This window comes from Belonocnema kinseyi, chromosome 2 (assembly GCF_010883055.1).
Source record: "Belonocnema kinseyi isolate 2016_QV_RU_SX_M_011 chromosome 2, B_treatae_v1, whole genome shotgun sequence".
Lineage (NCBI taxonomy): Eukaryota > Metazoa > Arthropoda > Insecta > Hymenoptera > Cynipidae > Belonocnema > Belonocnema kinseyi.
Genome location: NC_046658.1, coordinates 879051 through 904030, shown reverse-complemented (window position 1 = coordinate 904030; position 24980 = coordinate 879051). Strand labels below are relative to the sequence as shown.

Genomic DNA, 24980 nt, shown 5'->3' with positions numbered 1-24980 from the left:
TCCTCTTTGCCCTTTCTTCCCCTTCTAATCTTCTTTCGATCTCACTGAGTCTTTCCTTCAATCTTTCATTCTCACTTCGGACGTTCTTTTCATTCCCTTGAACTATTTTCCTCATTTTCTGTTTTTTCCCCATATGTTCATTCCTAATTTCTAGACTGGATACCCGCTCTTCCAACTGTTTTATTTCTCTAGATCTCTGTTCGTCAACCTGTCTCTGTCTATTCTCAATGCTCTCTAGCTTACCCCAAACCTTGTCTTTCTCCTCCTTCCAACGTTTATCCCATTCTTCCCATTTTTCTCTGACCTTCTTCACTTTCCCCCTTACAGCGTTTCCCTGCCTATTCATATCCCTATTCATGTCATCCAATCTTTTTCTTGTTTCCTCTCTAAAACCTTTAATGAGAGGTTCCGATTTTTCACACATTCCCCCATCCGCCCCCTCTCCCTGGTTTTTTCCTTTTAATTCTAACTCTCTTGTTCTCCTGGTCCTTTTCTACCTCATCTTCCCCAGCCACTCTTTCCTTTTTTCCTCCCCTTCACTGCTAGTCGCGCTTGCCTTTTTTTGCCATTCGTCGAGACTTCTGTTCGAACCCGCGTTGCCTAGCTTGCTAAGGCGCTGTAAATTTGAGGGCCTTCCCCGTTGCTTGCCCGTACCTGAGTCCGCTACCCCCCCCCCCCCCCCCCCCCCCCCCCCCACCCCCGGGTCGACTTCTCGGTACTTTCATCACCGCTCCAAATTATCACTTCAAACCACTCACTTTCACCCTTCACATCTTTGCGTTCACTCACCCTTCTTCCACGCGATCGGTACCGGAAACGGAAGCCTGCATCTATTTTAGTAAAATTTCAATTCATTTGCTGAAATTTAATTGTTTGTTGTTAAATATTAATTCTTTTAACTGAACAGGAATTATCCTATTTTTGGTTTTATATATTTATATTTTTAATTAAAAATTTATCCTTTTTAATTAAAAACTCCACTATTTGTTTGAAAACTGACCTTTTTGATTAGGGATCAACTATATTGTTGAAAATTGATTGAAAATTCAACTGCATAATTTCAGGATGAAAAATTATATTTTTGATTCACAATTAATTTTGTCATTTGAAAATTCGTCTTTTTGGTAGAAAATGATTTTTCTTTGTTAAAATCTTATCTTGTTTATTGAGGATTCAACTATTTTCTTGCTTTTTTGTTTGTTAAAAATTAATGTATTTAATGGAAATTTTAATTATATCATTGTTGATGGAAAACTAATAGTTTTTGGTAGAGAATGAATGTTATGGATAGAAAATTAATCTGTTTTTTTTATTATTCTTAACATAGATGTCCAAATTCGGTTTTTTGGCCTTAGATCGGAAAAAACGTCATGCATAATTTACTATAAAGCAATTTTAATCGCTGAGAGATTCTGCTAATTAATGTGTAGAATCTGCCTGATTTTAAGTGAAATATATTTTATTTTAAATACTTTTTATAATAGTGTTCTTGCATTGAAAATTAATGTAGTTGAATATCCTGTTATTTGTTTAAAAAAAATTTTTTAATAGAAAATTATCTTGGTGATTGAAAATTCATCTTTTTTGTTAAAAATTATTTCATGGATAAAAAATGAATCTGTTTTTTATTATTCTTAACATAGATCTCAAATTCGATTTTTTTGTCTTATATCAGAAAAAACGTCTTGCATAATTTACTGTAAAAAATGTTAATCGCTGAGAGATTCTGCTATATAATGTATAGAACCTGCCTGATTTTACGTAAATTCTATCTTATTTTAAATACTTTTTATATTATTGTTCTTGGATTGAAAATTAATTTAGTTGAAAATTCATCTTTTTTGTTAAAACTTTTACTATTTTGTGTCAAATTCGCCTGTTTTGGTTAAAATTTTAAATAATCTGTATAAAACTTAATTTTTGCTTTGATTGAATATTAACTTTTATAAACTATAAACTGAATTATTCTATTTTTGTTTAAAATTTGATATTTTTATTGAAACTTGATCTTTTTTAGTTAAAAATGGAATAATTTGATAGAAAATTCCCGTATTTTGTTGAAAATTTGTGGTTTTGTTAAAAATATAAAACTTCTCCCTTAAAAATTCATATTTTTGATTGAAAATTCAACTATTGCGTTGTAAGTTCCTTTTTAGTCGGGCAAAAACTAATTTTTCGTCGACCATTGGGTCGGCAGATATGAAGTCCCGATACACCTATAAAACGGAACATAATTAATTCAATCCCACATTTCTTAAACCATATATTATTTAAAATCATATAAAACATATGAAGCCTTTATATTTTATGCAGCTGTTTCGTGGTGAAGATGAAGTGCAAGGAGTTTAATGGTACTTTTCGGATATTGAGTAAAGTTAGTGTAACATTGGTATATTTTTAGTTATAACTTAATGTTTTAGTTATTATTTGCATTCAATATAAACATTAACATTAGGTATTATTCCTGTTAAGCATGAATTTTGTTATAAAATTTCATTGCTGATATAAAATGCAGTTGCAACTTATCGAGATTTTGAGGTTAATTTCATATTTTGCAATTCAAGAGCGAACTGCTCGCAGTTAAAAAAAAAATTATGAAAAAGACGTAGGATGAAAACATAAAAAGCTATTTTTTATGTTAATCCTGATTAAAATAGTTTCTGTTTTTTGCATCAACAATTTTACAAATTTGAATGAAATTTTTGTGAAATTTGTATGAAAAATTTCACAAATTTTCGATTTATTTCAAACACGGAGTATTTTTTTTCGTATTAAGAAAAATGAGTAAAAGCTTAAATTTCGTAAAGTTTTTCTAGTCTATTTCCGTAACTTTTCATAGCAAAAAATAATACTTTTATAGATTTTTGTAGATATACGGAAGATTTACATTAAAGTGGCAAAAATTATCTAATTCTGCGACCAGCAGTTCGCTCTTGTATTCTAAAACTAATTCCTAACCTCAAAATCTCAAAAAGTTGTTATCGCATTTTACACCAGCAATGGACTTTGATAAAATTTTTTTTTTAATTCATACTTCAAGGGAATATTACTTAATGTTTATATTAATAACAAATAATAACTTAAACATTAACTTGTAATTAAAAATATACTCACCATACCGATAGAAATCTCATAGTATATGCTAAAGATTCTCAAGGCTCTGAGAAGCTCTGAGAAATTCTCCGCAGGTACGCAAGTAGATACAGTTAATGGTCCAGATAGCTCGTTTAAATGCTTTGGAGGCTTTAAAATGTCCTTTCCGAAATTGAAATAAAAATAGGATCATAAATAACAAACAGAGAGGCTTAAATTTAAATAAGAATTCGATTATAAATAACAAGCAGAGGCCCTGTATTGCGACAGTACGGGTGGCAAGGTGGTGGTAAAGGAGAAGCGTTGATTCATATTATCGACTTTGAATTTTGATTCCATTATTATTCCCAAAAGCGATCCAAAAATACTTGCGCATGCTTAAACTGTGCGGCGCTCATTGGCTCTAGTTCGCGTACGCATCTAAAAATCAAATATAGACGCGCACGGTAGCCAATTAACTTCACTCAAATCCAAGCAAACGCAGATCAAGGCAGCTCATTGGGGTCATTAACTTCATGAAAACACTTGTAACGTTCCATTACTGTCTAACTCATGGATGCCTCGTGTCGTACGCGTGTAGCTATCAAAGAACGAGCAATCGTGACAATTGTCCACTGCTGTCTAATCCACTGACGCCTTGTGTCACACACATATAGCAATGAAATCGATTATTGTGACAATCGAAATCGACAATATCGTTTAGAGATTTTATATTAAGGATTTCTATAAGAAAATATATGCACTATATATTTCATAAGAATTGGAAAAAGCATATAAATTTTATAATGGTAAAACGTTCCTGTTCCTTAATTTCAGTCTTTTTCCTTTTTGTTAATTTCTTCCATTAATTTACTTATCTTTTCAATTAAATGATATTTTGTTTCATCAAGATTTTCAGGAATAATTTTTCTCTTATTATGTATTTCTCTGTATATTTTACTATGATTTAACACTCGATCGGACATATAACCGGTATTATTATTACTTATTGTACTATGCCTTTTTATTTATTTAAAACCCAGGCGAAACAGGTCTGTTGTCCACAAGCATGTCAAAGTAAAGAAATTAAAAAACATTTAATTTTTCAACTATCGACTTGAAAATAGCATAATCAGCATCTACATTATTTTCAAATCACCGATTGCAAAATTAGGAATTTTTTAATGTCAATTTTCTTCCCATTTTCCAACAAAGGAATCCTGCAGAAAGGGATGGTCTAGCGATGCTTGTAGGTAACTGACCAGAAATTAGGTCGTTGGTCAGCCTACCCTGACTTGGTCAAGAGCGTGACGAAACCTGCGCTTCGCATTAGTTAAGACGAAGCGAATACACAACCCGGTCATACATCGCAGATTGTCACCCAAACGAGTGCTATGCGCGCTCGAAATTTCCTGATATCTGGACTTTTCTTAAATCGAGATCATTTACTATATATCCTATATTAAAAAGTCTCTATCGGTCGTCATGCGCATGTGTTAATGAGTATGTTTTCTTTTTGCTCCAAATGTATGTTACAGGAAAATGTAGATCAATATTGATAAAATTTCAATATTTTCACTTCAAGCATGGACTAATTAATAGCTAAGATTTTTTTATAGTAATGAAAGCAATTGAAAAAAATAAACAAAAATGCTTATAATGGAATAACAGTTTCACAGGTGATATTAAAGTAAGGGAATATATCATTGATTTAATTGTAATATAAAATATTAATATGTGATTGTAAACGTAAAAATACATTCATTATATCTTATACAAAGAAAGTTTAATATTAAATTACAGAATTGCGACGACAAATGAAATAAATTCCTTCAAGGAATCACCAACAATGTATTTTAAATAACTTTTTCTTAAACTTCGCACATTTACAATAATAATTAATTAATTAAACACTTACATTAAACATTCTGAGAACGGCTATTTTTGAAAGAATATTCACAAGCTTTTACGAAAATAAATTTCAACAATGTTTATAAACATATGAAGATTTTACATATTTTTAAATTCACATGCACAATTTGTTTGCGGAATACACTAACAATGTCTCTCCGATAATTGTTTTTCTATTTTACCAATTAACTTTACGATCATTATTAATTACTCAACGATTTTTATGACCAAATGTAGATTTTGCCCATTTTTGAACAAACAGGTTGAATTTTTACAGACATAAATAAGATTATCCTTCTGATCAGTTTTTCGTATGATACTTTGCAATTTTTAAAGATGAAGGCATTATTTAAAGAATTCATATAAGAAAATAGAGAGTTTGGTCGTTTTTAAAGAATAGGGTCCATTTCTTCAAGGATTCAACAAAGAATTCATTTACAATAACTTTTCTTTGCCATACTTTGCAAATTTATAATAATGATTACTTATTAAAACTATTTTCATAAACAATGTTGAGTTTAACTATTTTTTATCTTGCATAAAAGCATAACTGCTACTATAAAATTCTTCATATGTAAAACATTTTGATAAGAATTATAAGTTAAAATGAAAATCATTTGAACTTTCATTTTTATTATTATTAGTCTTTATTTTTTCTTCATTGATTCCAGTACTTCCACAATCTCTTAAATTGAGTGATATTTTACTACATCAAGATTTTTGGAATTAATTTTTCTATAACAGTATATTTTTCCGTATATTTTACTGTGATTTAAAAACAATCAAAAATATTATTAATACTATCATTACATATTGTACTATGCTTTTTTAAGGAATGATTTTTGTATTGTAATACGTTTTTCTGTATATTTCATTGTAATTTAGTACTCAATCGAATATATAACCAGTATTATTATTACTTATTGTGCTATGCCTTTTTATTTTTAAAACCCTCGTGAAGGAGAAACACGGTCATCATCGTTCCTAAATCATTATTTATCTCGGATAGCATGAATACATATTTCGCCAAAAGACTTCCCTATCTTTTGGTATATGCAAAATTTTATTTAGCAAGGTGGGCTTCAACTTATAGCATAAATTTAGTCACGCTTACTAATAACATGCGACTGCATTCGACTATATTAAAACGACTTTAATTTGCCTGGACATTTAGCAAGAGAGGATGAAAAATGCAGAAACACAACTCCCAAGTTTAGCCAACTTTCCGATTGTAGAGTTTAAAGGTAGACAGAAATTCAAACATAATCATCGAATGCACAGTCATTCCTGGGCATCAAAACTTATCGTTAAAAAAACCCAGCGAATTTATAACCTGCTCGTACATTGTGGGAGAAAAAAGACAAAATTCGCTAGCTGTCACAAATCTTCACAAACCCGAATGAAATTTTGCTTGATTACTCAGAAGACTGTCCTTTTTAATGTACATCTGCAGAGAAAAGGACAGATTTATTTTTTTCTGTAAATATACATAGAGAAGGGTATATCATTTCATTCCCTGTGTTTCAGCCATAACACACATCAGTTAATAATGACTAAGCTTAAACTCAACTTGGGATTTTGTGGAATTAGGTTTTGTGAGCTTAGGATTGGTGGGCTTGGGATATTTAGGTTTGGGATAAAATGGGTTCAGAGTTTGTGGGCTTGGAATATATGAGCTCGGGATTTGTTCAATTAGGTTTTGTAAGTTAGGGATTTTGTGGAATTGTGTTTTGTAGGCTTGGGATTTGAGGGCTTGGGATTTGTGTGCTTAGGATATTTAGGTTTGGGATATGTAGGGTTGGCTTATGTGGGTTTGGAGTTTGTGGGCTTGCGGTTTGTGGTGTTTTGTTTGCATTCAAGTAGTTTAGTTTAAGCTTAGTTATTATTAACTGCTACGCGTTATGGCTGAAACATAAGGAATAAAAAGATATACCCTTTTATGTGTATATTTACAAAATTAAAATAAAAGTTTCACCTTCTCTGCAGGTGTACTTTAAAAAAATCTTCTGTCCATTTTTCCCCCACTGTGCGTCACAAGTGGAAAAACATCCAAGTGCGCACATGCAGTTGATTCACATTTGAACTCTTCTATAGTCGATATTATTTTCTATGTAGTTCTAGGAAAATTTATAGACATCGAAATTTTAGAGGTTATTTGGAAAATTGCATTAAAATATTTAGAGTAGCCTAATCATTTATTCTGAATCGTCATATATGAAAGTCATATAATTTGCAGCATGGGCCGCAAGGTCTAAGTACGAGCCAGAGGTTAGAGCACAAGCGAAGCAAGTACGAAAACGTAGACGAGTGCGAAGAACTGAAGGCAAATGCTGCAATGACACAAGTAGTAATCGCCTATGTGTAAATGTATTACACGCTATTTTTTGCAAAAACCATATAAGAAATTATTTAGCACTTTTTAATTTAACCACTTTTTCAAGTAATTCATGGAATTGGAGGAATTGCTTTAGTTCCGTAAATCCCATTAAATCCGTGTATTCTGTAAATTCCGTCAATTCTGTGAATTCATTGAATGCCATGTATTAATTGAACTCAATGCAATTATTTAATTTGCTGAATTTCATGCAATTCTTTAATTCGTTGAATTCCATAAATCTCACGAATTTCGTGAATTTAATGAATGCATTCCACTTAAATTTTCTTTCGAAATTCCACTTCTACCATGCGTCCCCGCGATACAGACATTTTTTAAACAGGGTGTCCCACCACCTGTGTGACAACGGGCAATGAAGGACACTTCAGTGATGCGTAACTTTGCACACTGGCAAAATAAAAATATTCTTTACGGTGTCCCACCACCTGTGGAACATAGGGCAATGGTGGATAGACAACAACCAAATAAGACAAAAATTCAAATACAAGAATATTGTGGGGTCATTTGTTTATAAACAACAAAGCAACAAAGTTCCGTATAGGTATGACGCCGCGCGTAGTGTGAGTGCAGCTTTCGATAAGACCAACATGGGAGGTAGCCGGTTAGAGCCAGGGAGGTTGGCGGCGTCCCAGCGAAAGCGGCACTCACACTACGCGCGGCGTCACACCTACACGGAACTTTGTTGCTTTGTAGTTTATTCTTGTATTTGAATTTTTGTCTTATTTGGTTGTTGTCTATCCACCATTGCCCTATGTTCCACAGGTGGTAGGACAACCTACAGAATATTTTAATTTTTTTTTTGCATGAAAGTCCTCACTTTCAAAATGGTTACTGCAAAAGTTTTTTTTTCATGCTATTTTACTGAACTTTATTTCCAAAAAACAATTTCATGGAAATTATTTAGACGCGGGCGTAACGCGCATATGAGGCTCTAGTTTCCATGAAAATTTGTACCCTCCGACATTTTAGAAATTTTTTTCCATAGTTATGTAGTTGCACGAGAGAGTGCCCATGCGAAGCCCTGTACAAAAAAAGGTTATTAACCCTTAAACTGCCAAAATGCCACGACCGGCACACTGCTCTTCGAAGGCCAATAACTAAGACTGTTCGACACTACAAAAAATCGAGATTCATATATTTTCATTGCTTGGGATCTCCTCTTTCCGATGGTACCCAAGAAATTCCTCAAAAAATTCATTTATTATTCCAAAATGCAGTTTAAACAAAAAAAAACGTCATATTTCATGCCTATTTTTTTTGTGATCCATTTTTCAAAGTTTATCGAGTCTATAATTATTCTGGGACCCCACTAACCGGTGGAATAAATGTCTAAACTTTAAGAATCCATGGTTAAAAAGATCGATTTTTCGTTTAAGTATTTTCAAAATGGCGTCTTAAAATCAATTTCTTGTCATCTGACGAATCATCTCCATCAGAGCCAGAGTAATCTAGATTAGGTATGAGGATACGTTTATCATTTTCATCGGAATCCCATTCCGATTTAGAGTTTGTTGAAATTTTTGGGGCTTTACGCTTAGGCATTTTTTGTTGTTGGATGTACTCGAAAATTCTCGGAATGAAAATGCGATGTCGGTGTGGTTTGAAGTCAGAGTGAAATAAAGATTGTGGAATATATGGGCATTTTTTATTGATAAACTATGCACTTTTCGGAAAAATTCTCAAGAGTAAAAAGTTCTTGTGATTAGCCGAGGAATACGCCTGGATTTTTCGAAGCCTTTTGAACAATTTTTTGAATTTTGCATTTTGAAAATACTGAAACGGAAAATCGATCTTTTCAACCATGGTTTCTTAAAGTTTAGACATTTATTCCACCGTTAGTGGGGTCCCAGAATAATTACAGACTCGAAAAACTTTGGAAAATGGATCACAAAAAAAAATAAGTACGAAAAATCACGTTTTTTGTTTGTTTAAACTGTATTTTGGAATAATAAATCATTTTTTTTAAAGAAATTTCATTGTTACCATCGGAAAGAGGAGATCTTAAGCAAAGAAAATATATGTATCTCAATTTTTTGCAGTGTAGAACAGTCTTAGTTATTGGCCTTCAAAGAGCAGTATACCGGTCGTGGCGTTTTGGCAGTTTAAGGGTTAAAGTAAATATTAATTATATAGTGTTTCATTGAACTTCATTTTAAAATAAAATAATTGAATGTAAATCAATTGGAAGTTCTAGTTTCTGTTGATTGTAACTCGTTTAAAAAAATTCGGAATTGTTCAATAAAAAGCATCTACCAGCTTAAAACCTTCCGAATTCAACGTTATGACCAATTTTATTCTAAAAAATCGTTTTCAATAGTTATAGGGCAAAACATCTGAAAGAAACAGCTTTTTTCGACTTTCCATTCAATTCGTCAATTTGACCTGTTCCCAGAAAGCACTCGACGTTAGGAAGTCTGAAAAAATTCAGATGTTATTTCAAAATTTGTCAATGCAATACATTTTTCAAAATTCTGAAATATTTAATGAATCCATTTAATAACACCAAAGGTGCAGTTTTGTGACTGGAATGCAGTTCAATAATTAAATAAATGTTAAAATAATTTTTACTTAAGAAACTTCAATTTGAATGTTTTTAACTTTAATCGGGGTTGCTGCGTGGGCCATTACAGAAGGGCAAGTGGAAGAAAAAAAAAACAACTTCGATGACAATAACTCCACAAGCAAGCCGAATTTTTTGACTGTGTGTGACAACAGAGATACTATTGTCATCGAAAAGGTATTTTGTTCTTTCACCTGTCCCTTTGTGGCACCCACGTGCTGACACTGAGAAAAGTCATAAATATTCAGAGTAATATTGCTTGCGTAAAAATGATTTTATTATCAATTTCATTATTGCCATGCACTTGCATAACAAAATTGCTCATTTGGAGCCATTAAGCGGCTTCATATCTTCATTAGTTCTCAAAATAATGGACTTGTAAATAAATGCCCATGAAAATGAAATTATGAAATATTTTAGAATGTTGAAAAATGACCTCGACTTTTGGTCCCGACTTTAGGTCGTAAGATATAAGTTGTAAAAGTTGATTATTTTTGACTTCTTTTAACAAGAAAGTTCAGACTTCATATTTTTAAATGTACATTCTTTTTAAGATTTTGTTCATAATTTAGGTCAATTTTACATCGTTAGTGATAGTGAACTATTTAAATTGAAGAATAGATGTAATGTTAAATCTTTCGTGTAATTAACGTCTATGTAAAATTGACCTAAATTATGAACAAAATCTTAAAAACCGAAGGGCAAAGCCACTCTGGGATACCGAGAATAATCCTGTTGCAAAGACATTCAAGATTCAATATTCCGCGAGCACCTAGACGGCGTGAGATGTATGGTCGCGGAACAGAAGACTTTAGTTGCATGCTTTTGTTCATGTACATCACTTTTTGTGTCCCGATATCAATGGATCTGAGCTCGTTTTTCGTCCATGGTAGCACTCCAATTGAATAGAGTACTACCGGGACAGCAAGCATGTTCATTTCAGATACTTTGTTCCTCGTCGACAGTTTCTAAGACCAAATCAGCCGGATGAGACGTTTGTATCTGCTTCGGATAGTATCCTTTATAGATGTCACATCCTGAATGCGTCAGGTCACGCTGGTAGTATGCTGCATCTTTGCAGACACATCTATCGATGAGCAGGTTCTACCGACATCCTGCTACGCCTTTCTTTGACCCGCGTTGTTCATACATTTCTTGCCACACAGGTTCAATTGCCCAAGCAATTCTATTATTTAGGATATTTGTGAATATTTTATACAGTGTATTCAGGCAAGTGATTGGCCTGTAACTCTTCGGGTCAGTTAAGTTGCCTATTTTCGGTAGGAATATTGTGCGCCCTTCCACCAACCTCTCCGGAATTGGCTCTTCCGGGATAGTTCTTCATCCCTCTAAATACTTTTTTCACCTCCTCGATAGTGATGGGTGGGCATTCTTCATCAGGTGTAATGAGGGCATCACACAGCTCCTTGAAGCTATTTATGTTATCTGAGTCTTCGTCCCGTATATGCTGCACTTCGTAGACTTCTCTCCAAAATACTTCGACCTCCTCTGGTTTGGACAGGTGGTTGATAGTAACGGGAGGGTCTTGAAAGAGTCGAGATGGGTCAGAGAGAAATTGTTGATTTTTTCTGACCACGTCTTCCTCCACTCTATACTTCTCTTAACGTCAGATAGTATCCGTATTCTCTCAACAATATGCTGCCTGATGGTCAGCAGCTTTGACTTGTTAAGTGTGTGATAACGGGTCCGGAGTTCGCGCGCGAACTTTCGAACCTTGGCGGTAAAATTCCTGCCAGATGTGATGTAGCCAATCACACACTGAATGCGAGACGCGTACTGTCTTGCCCAGCCTATCTTTATGGCGAGTTGATGCATTCGTCTTTTGGTCTTATGACGAACCGTTGGTTTTGTTTTACTGTTCGCATCGTCCAAAGCTCTCGCTGCATTATACACACAATAATTGATAGTCCAGAGGTCGGATTCTTCGGAAAAATGTCCACGAAGCTCATCATCCAATTCAGTCAGATCTTCAGGCTTGAGAGAAACCTGGGTTTCAATGTTTCTCGGGTCATAAATCACCCCTCTTATTCTATCGGATGCCTGCCTGCGGTTGGTCTTAGTGTCGCCTCTCTTTCTCTGTTCCCGGCTTGTTCTGTCTGTGGTAGAGTAGGCGTTCCACTTACATATCCCCTTTTTCGGAGTACTTCGGCATGGTTTCGCAGACGTTGATGCGAAAAGTGCGATAGCTCCGGTTGTTTCTCGCACCACAGAGCATGCATTCGTAAATATAATTAAAAGTTTGTCGTCTTGAGAACTAGCACGTTCTGTATTTTGCCCACAAGCATCTTATCATCTTGTTGACACGCAGGGAAGATTTTCAGGCTATTAACCAGTGAAAGCTTGGAACCTCCAAGAGGACCGATGATAAGGACGATTATTAGGTAAACAGAATATTCCGGGTGAAACCGTTGCAAATCCCTAGCTTCTCGCGGGAACAACGATGAAAACACCATAAATAGTTGTAGTAAGTGTGGTTCAAAAGAGTCGAACGCACAGGGCTCCCGACAATGGGACGGACAACTACCTTAGAGTTGGGTGGTACCAATCAAGATGGATTTAATGTAATGGACCGGCAAAATCTCAATACTTTTGAGTGAACGTATGAACACAGGGAGGACCCGCTGAAGAGCTGTGATAACCCCCTAAACGAAAATGCTACTGCGGAACCGTTATCCTACACTGAATAAGTAGAAGCTTCTGACCATCAGGCAGCATATGGTTGACAGAATACGGGTGCTATCTGACGCTAGGAGAAGTCAAGCGGAGAGAAAGATGATTCAGAGGAAACCAACAGTTTTTCTCTTATCCATCTCGGCTCTTCAAAGACCCTACAGTTACTGCTGACTATACGCCCAAACTAGAGCAAGTCGAAGCATTTTGGAAGCAAGTCTGCGAAGTTCGTCATTCACTGAAAGAAGACTCAACGAACATAAATAGCTTCAGACATGAAGAACTATTCCGCTCCGGGACTGGATGGTACCAAGACATTATTGTGGAAGAAGTTTCCTTCAACCCACCAGCATCTGCTCCAAATTTCACCTCATATCTAAAGCCGGAAGATCCTATTCCGGAGTTGTTGGTGGAAGGGCGCACAGTAGTCCTGCCAAAGATGGGCTACTTAGCTGACCCGAAGAATTTCAGGCCAATCACTTGTCCAAAAACACTGTATAAGATCTTCACAGTTAACCTAAATGATAAAATTTTTCGGACAATCGGACCTGCATGGCAAGAAATTTGCGAACAACACGTCTCAAAGAAAGGCGTTGCAGGATATCAGAAGCTTTTGATTCGATCCCTCGCTATACAACACCTTAGCGCTGGAAAGACCCATACAAACCTCTGGGCGTGCCACAGAACCGGATTGAGGATGTGAAATCTACAAATTATACATCTGAAGCAGGTACGGACGACTCATTGGACTGATTTGGCCTTTCGAACTGTTAAAGAGGAACAAAGCATCTGCAACGTAGATGCTTGCCATCGCGTTATTACTTTATGCATTTGGAGTGGTTTCATGGACAAAGGATGAGCCCAGATCCCTTGATGTCGGGGCACGAAAGGTTGTGCAAATGAAAAAAAGCATGCACCTTAAGCCTTCTGTTCCTCGACCATGAAGGGGGTCGCGGAATACGAAACCTTTAATAGCAAAATAATAAACAGCGTATATAGTCGCAGACGGACGAGACCTTCCCCTGAAAACAGCCAGGAAGCACAACGAGGTGGGAAAAGCAGCATTTCCGTAAAAAAAGGGGCGAAGGAAGCTGCTGAAACACTTGGCACTGACTTCAATATCAGGGTTGAGCAAAATGCATCAAATCTTATCTATCTCCAGTCCTCACTCCTCGAAGTCCGGATTGATAAAGCACAGTTAAAAAACGTCTGTGAATAGCTCCTCGACAAGAGGATGCACGGTATCTTCCACAGAAATGTGGGGTATCATTCGATGACGTGCGGGCTGACGTTTGCTTTCCTTAAATCACCTGGAATGAACTCGGGCACGGAGGTTTTCATTTTGGCATGTCAAGACGGTGTCATTTCCACTTTAACACATCGTCGCTACATTTTGAGCCAAGATATTCCGGATAATAGTTGTAGAGTGCGTTATGCACACCCCTAGCATCTAGGAAACATACTAGCTATTTGTCTAACTGATGCGGGAACGACGTACATCCGAAGGCACAACGCACGATTGATATGTATTAATTTTCTGTGGTTAATTTTAATTCCGCAAGTTTATTTTTATGTTGAGCTGGAATTATACTCTTATTTACACTTTCTCTTATTTGCATTTTTGTTTTTCTTATCTTGTTTATCAATAAAAAATTGAATTCTGAGCAATTTTAAACAGAAAATTTTTTAAATACGATAAGAGTTGAATGTCACAGGAGGTTAGAACAACTATATTAAGAAAGAATGAAGTTTAAAAAGGCACATAACTCGCGACCTATTAGAGTTAGAAGTTTTTTCAGTTGTATGCAGAATTTTATTGACTTCAATTGTTAATTGTGGTATTTGTACACTTCCGATTAAAGTTTTGGTACATTGATATTCTTCCAAATTTTTTAATGAGTGTCATATCTTTCATACCATTTCTACATTTTAAAACATTATATTGTTTTAAAACCAGTCCCATGCATTGTTCCCACTTTTCTGATCTCTTATGACCCGGAGGGAAAATGGTGGTGAAATAATGCAACAGGCGACGCTCTGATCTGATAGTGTGACGTTTGTATTGACATTAAGTGCGGAAAAAATGGGTTGTAAATGTGTAGCTGCTAGTTACAAGTTAGGTTATGTTGACAACGTAAAAAATGTCATGTGTTCCTCGTATTTCCTCCAAAATTTGTAATTGGTTTGAGTTCAAAGATTCTTCGCTATGCCATTTGACCTATAATTTTACATGTTTCAATTAATATTATATTCATACTGAATATAAGAGACCTGTTTTTTATTAATTCTCTTGATTGTATATTTTTCTTAAATAGTATTGTCAATAAAGTCCTTAATATTATTAATTTTATTTATTAGCTACATTAATAATTTAAAAAGCACAAAGTAATTTTTGTAAACTTTAACAAATAATAAAATCTATAATATTACCAAAATATGCGTTGCATGACATATATTTTGTTTTCAATTATATTATATTTTATATTATATTTTTAAATAACCAATATCTCCTAAATTATTCAGTATTTTTCATTTCTAGGGCTCATTTTAAAGAGTACATTCTGAAATTTTTACACAAATCATCCACAAAAATAATCTGACAACTTTGGAGAACAGCTGCTTTTTTAATAAACGCTAATAAAATTAATTAAATCGATATTCTACCCTTTCTCGAACACCTATTAACTTATTATTTGACCTTCATAAACAATTTTCAATATTAAAACCCTTTACTAAAATTTTTGTGTTATTTTTCGTCATGTTGAAGTTTTTTCCACCTGGCCAGATCTCTGAAAGTGCACCAACAAATGTGATTATGATTTCATTAAAAAGAGCAGAATTTACTCTTTTTGGTGAGTCCTAGAAACTTAAATCATATATGGGTCCATATAAGAAAGGTCCAGGCAATCGGTATGGAATTGCGTATGAGCATGTATAGCTAGATAAGTTCACCACATTCTAGGCCCAGAATGAACCCAGTACGCTGAAATACGAGGCACCGGGGCATTTTTGAACATGCAACTTCGAAAAACCCCTTTGCGAGAAAACGCATTTTAGGTTAGCGAGTGCCATAAGTGCAAGTATCTAATTTCATCTTTAAGAGCAAAATAAACCCAGTTTCGGTTCGCTCCGGGATACGAGAATGGTACAAAGATATAGTCTCCAATTAAAAACTGAAAATGGGAAATTTGGACTCTTTTTCGGGAAAACTCTCATAACTCCTAAAATAAAATCGACAAACTGGGCCCTTTTCCTATACTGCCGTGATTTGGAAAAACACTGTGTACTGAAAAAAATTGAAAAATGAATTTTTTATATAATTGTAATCGTCAAAAAGGATAAGCCTGATTATGAAACTAATTTTTTTAAATTGTTAACAACTTTTAAAATAGTTATTGCACAATTTTTGAAAAAGACCGTCAACTGCAGGAGCGATTGTGATTTCGGAGAGGTACTGATGTATTTCGAAAAAAGCCGTAACTGCATTTATTATATGTTTCAAAATTATTCTTGAAAGTCTACTTTTTTGATAATTAGTCACGGTATTAAAGTTTAAAAATGTGTTGAATTTATGTAAAAATTAGTTATTTATTTCAAACCTAACATTTCAAAAATGTGTTTTGTAATACTTTATTAGTTTGTTATAACCTCTTTGATTATAATCCAAGTATCACGTGTGGAAAAAATCCCGCTGAGTCTTCTTAGGAAGCGGACCCCCGGCGAGGGCCCGCATGGATGATCCACGCGTGGAAATTCTGCAAGGGCCCCCGCAGGGAGACCAGCTCGGTTGCCCTCACGGATCAACGATTAAAGATTCTAAGTCAGAAGGGTAAATATTCTGTATCCTAAAAAATGGACATACAAAAATACGTTTAAAAATATGGTTCATGCGTTCTAAAATTTCCAAAAAACTATGAATAAAACCGTCCCGAAAACAACTTTTGTTCTGCCTTTCTTTAAAGAAAAGAATTCGAAGTTCCATCTTTATTAAAAATTGTAGATGTTCAGAAAAATTTACATTTTATGTTAAACTTAAACGTTGTAAAATAGTACACGTAAGGTGTACGTTAGTACACCTTACACGTAAGATTAAAAAATGTTATTATTAAGAAATTGTCAAAATACACGATCCAATTTCAAATTTTTGGTTTAGCGCAGTGGTTAGCACTCTTGACTGTTTGGGGATAGATCTAGGTATAGAATATATGAAGGTTCGATACCCCATAGCGTTAGAAATTTGATTTGTAATGTAATGTTTAAAAATGTAATATATGTATTCACTCTAAACAGGACTATTAATATCTGCAGACAAAATACTCGCAATCAATTAATATTCATTTTTTAAATAATTTTTTTGTCATATGGTTAGAGTATAGCAGTACGGTACTAGTTAGCACTGACGCAGTACTGCCGCTCATGGTGAATTTTCTATTGGAACAGCACTGTGCTAGTAGCGATGTCCAGTGCTGGCCCAACACTGACAGCCCAGTACAAAATAGTGTTATCATCCCAGATATATGCCAGTACAGTACAGGTGCCAGCACGGACAAAAAAAATGTTTAAAAAACGAAGAGAGATTTCATGATGGCAAAAATGAAGAATCCATGAAGGTAGCCTATGTTAGACCACTATGGATTATCATGTCATTTCCATGAGGGACCACGCCTAGATTCCCCTCATGGATTCCACAAGGCTTGAGGGCAATTCATTCGGGCCCCCGAAGGGGGCCCCTTAATTTTTCCACACGGAATGTTTCAAGTGTTTTCATTTTTTAATCAATAATTTCAAGTTTCGCAAATACCTAATATAATCGGAATTTATGTACATTTAATTAATAAGAATGAATTAATTACGCTACACTTTGTTAGTATTCATGAAATTTATTAACAGTTATAAAATTCTTATCTATATTTTTGGTTAAAAAAAAGCTTTCGACTTCTAGTTTATTGAAATTTATAACATTATTATCTACTTAGCTGATTCAAATATCAATTTGAAAAACTTACGACAATTATTGATATTATTAATAATAATTACATACGGACATGGACCCACGACCTATACAACCCCTGGTACTATGTGATTAACCACAGAAAAATAAAGAAAAAAGTCCTTTAGTAAAAAGTTGAGCGAAGCGTAGTTTGGGCAACAAAAAATTTAAAAATTGGCCCTAATCAACCAGTGAGAAACGAGCTTTGGCGCTCACGTGTATATGTCAAGTGTGTCTCGTACAAGTACTCGCTAAAGCTCGCTCCTCTATGGTCTATAAGGCACAATTTTAAAGCTTTTTTGTGCCCAAACTAAGCTTCGAAGGAATTTTTGCAAGAGGACTTTTTGGTTTTTATTTGTAGTTTTTATTTTTAATTTGTTTTTATTTTGAGAACATTGGACAATTAAGGGAAAAGAAGTGGAAGTGGTCGATAACTTCAAATATTTGGGATTCTGGTTTTCAACTGGAGGGGATTAATAAAACTCATATAAGAAAAATGGCTGGAAAAGCGGAAACAGCCACGAACGCAGCTTGGGGGTGATGGCATGGGGTAAAGGGTTACAGAAAGCATGCAGAATTGTAGGGGATGGAGAGACGGTGGATTGGGAATTCGAAGGGAGTCGTGTCAATGAGATTAACGATAATATGATTAAGGGAGTAGAAAGAAAAATAGAGCAGGAAATACAGTTGAACTGGATGAAAATAGATAGTTCCAATTACTGTAGTGGATACAGAAAATAGAAGACCAGCTTGGGGAGAGAAAATTATTGGGATGAAAAAGGGATAAGTCCAGAGGAAAATGAGCAGTGGGCGAGGTTAAGATGTGGGAACGTAGGAAAGGCAAGGAATAAGGGATACAAAGACACTACGTGTAGAACTTGTGGAGATGTAGAAGAGAACCTGACGCACGTATGGGTTTGTCAAGGGCTAGATGGAAAAATGGATAAAAAATGGATTGACGGTGTTGATAAATGGAAGGATGGAAAGAGAGATCGGGAGTTAGAAGAATTGCTCATCGAAACATTTAGGGGAAAACCGAACCCTGTCCTCGGCCGATTTGCCAGAGAGTTCGAAAAGAAAGCAAGAGAAGTGTCAGAGGGGGAGGTAAGAGAGAGCGCGACAGTGTGAATGAGAGGAAGAATGAGTTTGGAAGAAGAACAATTTGTGATATAGTATGTAGAGTCAAGGATATAGTATGTAGAATCAAGGATATAAATATGTAAGGGAATGAATTAACTGCAATGTATTCGCCTAATGTATTCAGTTAGAAATTAAGTGTTAATATTTTCCATGTAAAATTTAAAGGTGAATTCATGTAAATTGTTGGGTATTGACACTGAGGTGGACACAGAAAAATTGTAAAAGTACACAATGGAGACAATAAATCAAGAATCAAGAATTAATTGCTCCACTGGTTACTCAAATGACTAAAAATAAAGTAGGCCACTCTTTTCTAATTGAAATTAAAACAACACAATCTGTATAATCGTACGGTACATCGATATTAGTATATTGTGCACCTTCATTTTGCAATAACAAGGCGTAAAGAAGTATTGGAAATACGCAAGGGAACACATACTAAAATAGCATTCTTGGGGCGCACGATACTTTATGGAACACAGGTATTATTTACAAGCTGTCCATGTCATAGGTGAGCACTTAGTGATTTGTTGATCAATTTTGTCGTAGCACGAATTAGGATAAAAAAGGAATGCGCGTACAATCTAGGAGATCAACCTAGATTGAACACTGTGCTCTATTCCTTACATTTTTATGTTCATGACACAGGGGTACAGCAAATTCGCATGCGCACAGTAAAATTTGAAGACTTAATTGCAAATCCACATGGAGGTATACGATTTTTTCATTGCAGTTACCTACGTCAACCTACATTACCGTACGTACTTTATTTGAAGTAAATTTAGTATAGCAGAATAAATTAATTAACTCAGAAAGATAAAACACGGGGCTACAAAAGCCGATTTAATTAAGTTAAAATATAGAGAAAATCTGTCTATGTAGGCTCATTATGTGCATACTGAGAAAGAAAAATCACTTGACTCTGGACTTTTATTTGCGCTTATAAATTGTTTACAGCATTAAAAAAATCGTAATGTACAAAAACTTAAAATTTATAATAAAATATTTTCATTTCTACTTTAAACGTGTATAAATATACATATCTATATGAAGGAAGGTGTCTTTGTGCTTGGTATGTATGAAAAACAATAAATATGAAAAACAAAGTCAATATTATAGTTAATATACATATAGTATATCATATTTTCAAATAGATTTAGATTACTATGTATTGCTTATGTTTTCAATCTTTCCATTACTTTTAAACTTTGTGAATTATATATTTATATGTACATACAAACATATACATATGGAATTTTATTTTTGTGGCAACAAAGATTATCTATTTTGTCGAAAACTTATCATGGAAGCGTATTTAAGATAAACACTTGTTAAAAACTACTCAAATCGGCTGATATGTTGGAAGACAAGGAAATTTAAAAAAAGTCGCCTTCTCATGTTGCCTTACATAAGCGCATTTAAAGCAATGGGCAAAATAGTCTCGATTTGTTTTTCTGCGAATTTGTTATTCAGCGAAGAAAGTTGAAAAAGGCTTAGATACAAATTAAGGGAGTTTGAAAAAATGTATAAAGCGACTGAGAGTTTAAAAACATTAGAAATTCACGTGATTTCACAGCATATCGAAGATTCTCTTCGTTTTCTTGATTGAGATGGACTGGGAATTTGGTCAAAAAAAAACATGTACACCGTCAACTTTTATTTTACTGGAATGAACTTGAAAGTAAGAGCGATAAAGCGTCCTTCATAATCATCAAGATTTAAGCAAGCTTAGTTTCATTTTCATGCTCGCATTTGTAAATACATATGTTTCTTAAAATACTTTCTAAACAATGCTTTCAGTATAGAAATGTTAATTTATAAGATTTATTATTTTTTTATTTGAATGTGAATATACCATTTTAAGTGACGCACTCAAATCTCTCTGTTGGTAAACCAGATAGGAAAAAATTGTTTGGGCTAAAGTTGTTCAGGACAATGAGGGCCATCAACTGTGACATTGTGATCAAATTTTAAGGCCATTTAAAGGTCAAAATCAGTTTTTTAAATTGAAACCCATATTTTTGATACGGGATTCAGAAAGAACATATTTTTTGAAAGCTTTGAAAATGTCGATTTACGCACCTAAAAAAGTCGTTTTGTGGAGAAGTTTAATAACGTTCCTTCATTTGAAAAAAACGACTGCTGAAAGTTAGAGTTTATTGGTTGAAGCTTACGGGGAAAATGTTATAACCCATAAAACTTGTGAACGATGGTTTCAACGGTTTAAAACTGATGACTTCGATATAGAAGACAAGGAGCGTCAAGGTCAGCCCAAAAAGTTTGAGGATGAAGATTTGCAAGCTTTATTGGATGAAGACTCAAGGGTCAAGCCAAAGAAAAGGAAAATCATGCATAGACCCAGGCCAGCCTTCAACGTCACAACCAGTGCGCAATATACATGGAAAGAAAGCTTTGGTGGCGGTGGAAATATTTGGTGGGACAATAGGGGAGATGTGTATTACGAACTGCTGAAACCTGGTGAAACGATTACTGGCGAACGGTAACGACAACAATTAATTAAATTAAACAAATTATTAAAGGAAAAACGAGCAAAATACACGCAAAGACACGAGAAAGTCATTTTTCATCATGACAATGCACGGCCTCATGTTCCGAAACCAGTCCAAAACTATTTGGAAAACATTATATGGGACAGTCCTGTCCCAACCGCCGTATTTACCGCACTTGACCCCATCGGACTACCACTTATCCGACCGATGCAGCACGGACTTTCAGAGAAAAATTTTCAGTCTTGCGAAAAAGTGAGAATTTGGCTCGATGAATGGTTGGCCTCAAAATATGAACAGTTCGTTTGGGAAGGAATCCAAGCATTGCCAGAAAGATGAGGAAAAGTTGCAGAAAATGATGGCGAATACTTTGATTATTAAGTAAATTCTTATTGTTATGTAAACAAAGGGCCAAATTCTGCAAAAAATCGACATTATTAACCGAAACACCTATTATATTTTCCAATCACATACAAATCTAATATAAATTGATTTTTCTTTCTCATTATGCATAGAATAAACCTTCACAGACAGATTTTCTGTACATTTTAACTTAATTTAAATCGGCTTCCAGGGCACGGTGGAAACTTATAAAATACTACACGAATCTATAAAAGAAATTAAGAAAGCTCACGGTTTCTCTTGTCATACTTAAGTCTCATAAGCTTATTTTCATATTTTGCTCGTCTCTGTGCCCGGACTATTTGATCCGACCTTAGTCCACCGGTGCTAACACGACGCTGGGATGTTATAATTTGTTGCGGTCGTTCTAATGCTCTCTGATGTAGTGATGTTAAAGACTTTAAAGCGTCCCCCACCTGTAAAAAAAAAGATTTCTTTATAAACACGTATTTAGTTAAAGTTCTTGAGCTTTTAATTATCACATCTTTGTGAAAAATCTTGGAAACAGGTTGCAAAAAATCAGGTATGTCTTTGAAAACTTTCTTAATTTATAGACATAAAGAACAGTATATTGAGTAATAAGAGCTATAAATATACTGATTGATAGGTTATGTGTTTATAGAAAATTATAAAAGATTGGGAATACACCGAGTTTCCACTGATTCTTTTTAATACAAAAAGATGGCGACAGGCGCTGATTAGCGTGAAGTAGTATATTTATGTGTCAAAAAATATCGATGTTATCTACCAAAAAAAATTTGAATACTCTGCAATAATGGACTTGCATATCGGTGGCGATAGTGAGAACGCGTTCGCCGACAGGTGGTGCGAGAAGTTTACGGGATTTGTGTGGAAGGTGTGAGTGTAGTGTGACGGTCGCAGCCTGAAAGCTGAGCAGGGTAAAAAGTAGAAAAGTTTTCTAAAGAATACAGGAAGTTACAAAAAAATTACAAATTGAGAGTAGAGGTACAAGTAAAGAAGAATGATTTTTTACAAAACCTGAAAATGATCTTCGACATCGCACCGCAATCATTGTTCGAGTACTCAAAAGTTTCAGCCGAAGCTAAATTATTTCTACATAATCAAAGGAAGGAGAACCGAAAAGAATGTCTTGAACCCGTGAGAACATAAATTGATAAAAAGGAGAGTCAACTAGAAATTCTAGAAATTCGGAAAAACGTGATCGGGAGAAAGCGAAACTGTAGGGTAAGTTTCGCATCTTTTCACAATTAAGTTTTACAAATGAAACAAAGCTTTTCTTCTAAAGATATTGAAATGCAATAATTTCCCGGCCCATCTCGTACCCAAATACCTCCGAAAATAACCGTTTTAAATGAAAGACTTTCTGCAGCTCTTGACGCACCGAAATTGAGTGTCAGACAAGCAGTTCATACCCTTACGGCTTGGGCTGATGCCCTAGGAGTCAATATATTTTCTGCTGTTTTGAGCAGATCTTCTATACATTGATTCAGACAAAAATTCAGAATATAATACACGGAGAAAATTCAAGAGAAAATTAAGAAGTTCAAGGATAAAGCAGCCGTCTTACATTGGGATGGGAAATTGCGGCCTACACTCACTGGCAAGGATAAAGTGAATCCACTGGCTATTCTAATCCCCACAGAAGGTAAGGAAATCTTTCTTGGAGCCCCCGAAGCTGAATCAGGAGCGGGGAAAGATGAAGCCGAGGCCGCTTATGAAACTCTTTTACAACGGGACTCTCTTAATGAGGTAAAAGCTTTCTGCTGTGATACGATAGTTTTAAATACTGGAAAGAATAGCGGTGCTTATAAGTTGCTAGAAGTTGCCATTCGGGATGATAAAATACTGTTTTCTTGTCGACATCATATGGCAAAAATATACTTGAAAGCGGCTTTGGAAACAAAGTTCGGGCAGACAACGGGTCCAGATATTCCGTTCTTCAAGAAATTTCAAGATTCCTGGAGTTCCATAAATCACACGAAATTCTAGTCTGGAGTTCCACATCGATTGGTGGTGAAAGCTCTTCGAGGTAAAGTAGATGGACTTCTTTTGTTTCGAGAGGAAATATCAATGATCTACACTGTCGAGAAGATTCCCGAGAATTCCCAGAACATGCTGTAATTTTCCTAGGAGAGGTATCACCACGAGGAGTTCCCCTTCGAGTTCCTGGAGCAATGCACTAGGCTAGGTGGTTTGCAAAAGCCCTTTACATCCACAAGATATTCCTCTTCCGTAACGTGTATCCTCTGTCTAGCAGTAATCTGAAGTCTTGCTGCGAAATTTGTATATTTCTGGTAAAATTTTACATTAAAATATGGTTCAATGCACCTCTTGCTGCCAAGGCACCACAGACATAAAAGTACAGAAATTGTCAACATGAGAAATAGTAGGGGGGAAATGGTATATGATGCAGACGGAATACTAGAGGCTTTCAGAGACTATTTTAGGAGACAATTCGGAGATGAAGCCGTAGGACACCACAACTGCGCTGTTAAACACGATGCAATGGAAAACTCAATTGAAAAATCTGTGTCACTGAGGTTAGGGATATAATTAAGAACTTGAAAAACGTTAAGGCTGCCGGGGTAGACGGTCTTAACGCTGAAATGCTTAAACACGGTGGCGCATGCATACCACATAGACTGTGCGAATTGATAAATTTATGTTTCGAGATGGGAGACGTCCCAGACGATTGGAATGAAGCGATTATCGTACCAATATACAAGAGAAAGGGAGATAAAAACGAGTGCAATAATTACGTGAGGGATTAGCTTATTAAGCACCGTGAGTAAAATATATTCAAAAATACTTATTCGTAGTGTTTAAGAATGGCTCCCTTCGACGAAGAGGGTGTGGATCTCGAAACAGTAAGGGTACGGGGGTTAGCGTTTGCAGATGATAAGGTTGTTATGGCAGAGTCTATCGAAGACCTACAAAGAATTATTTACTAGGAACAGGAAGATAGATGAGGAATTAGATAGACGAATAAATGAAGGTAAGAAGGTTATTGGTAGAGCAGGTCCCCTTATCAGAAGTAACAATATATCAAATAAAGCTAAAATGGCAATACATAATTCTATATTTGTACCGACCGTACTATACGGTAGCGAGACATGGACTTATCAAGAAAAAGATAAGAGTAAAATTAACGAAATTGACATGAGATTCATGCGCATAATATGCGGGAAAACCCTGATGGACAAGGTAAGTAACGAGATAATTCTAAAGGAATGTGGTGCAGAAGAGACGCTAGTAGACACTTGGGAAAGAAATCGGTTAAGATGGTTCGGACATGTTGAGAGAATGCCAAATGAACGACTAACGAAACAA

At 35.1% G+C, this 24980-nt stretch overlaps 1 protein-coding gene across 1 annotated transcript in view; it reads right to left on the bottom strand.

The window, feature by feature from the left end:
• Positions 1 to 24980, bottom strand: part of LOC117168111 — a 154011-nt gene that overhangs the window by 67179 nt on the left and 61852 nt on the right. Inside the window, exon 3 of the mRNA XM_033353507.1 lies at positions 21918 to 22084. Coding sequence (XP_033209398.1) covers positions 21918 to 22084 — 167 coding nt within the window. The remainder of the gene's footprint in view (positions 1 to 21917; positions 22085 to 24980) is intronic.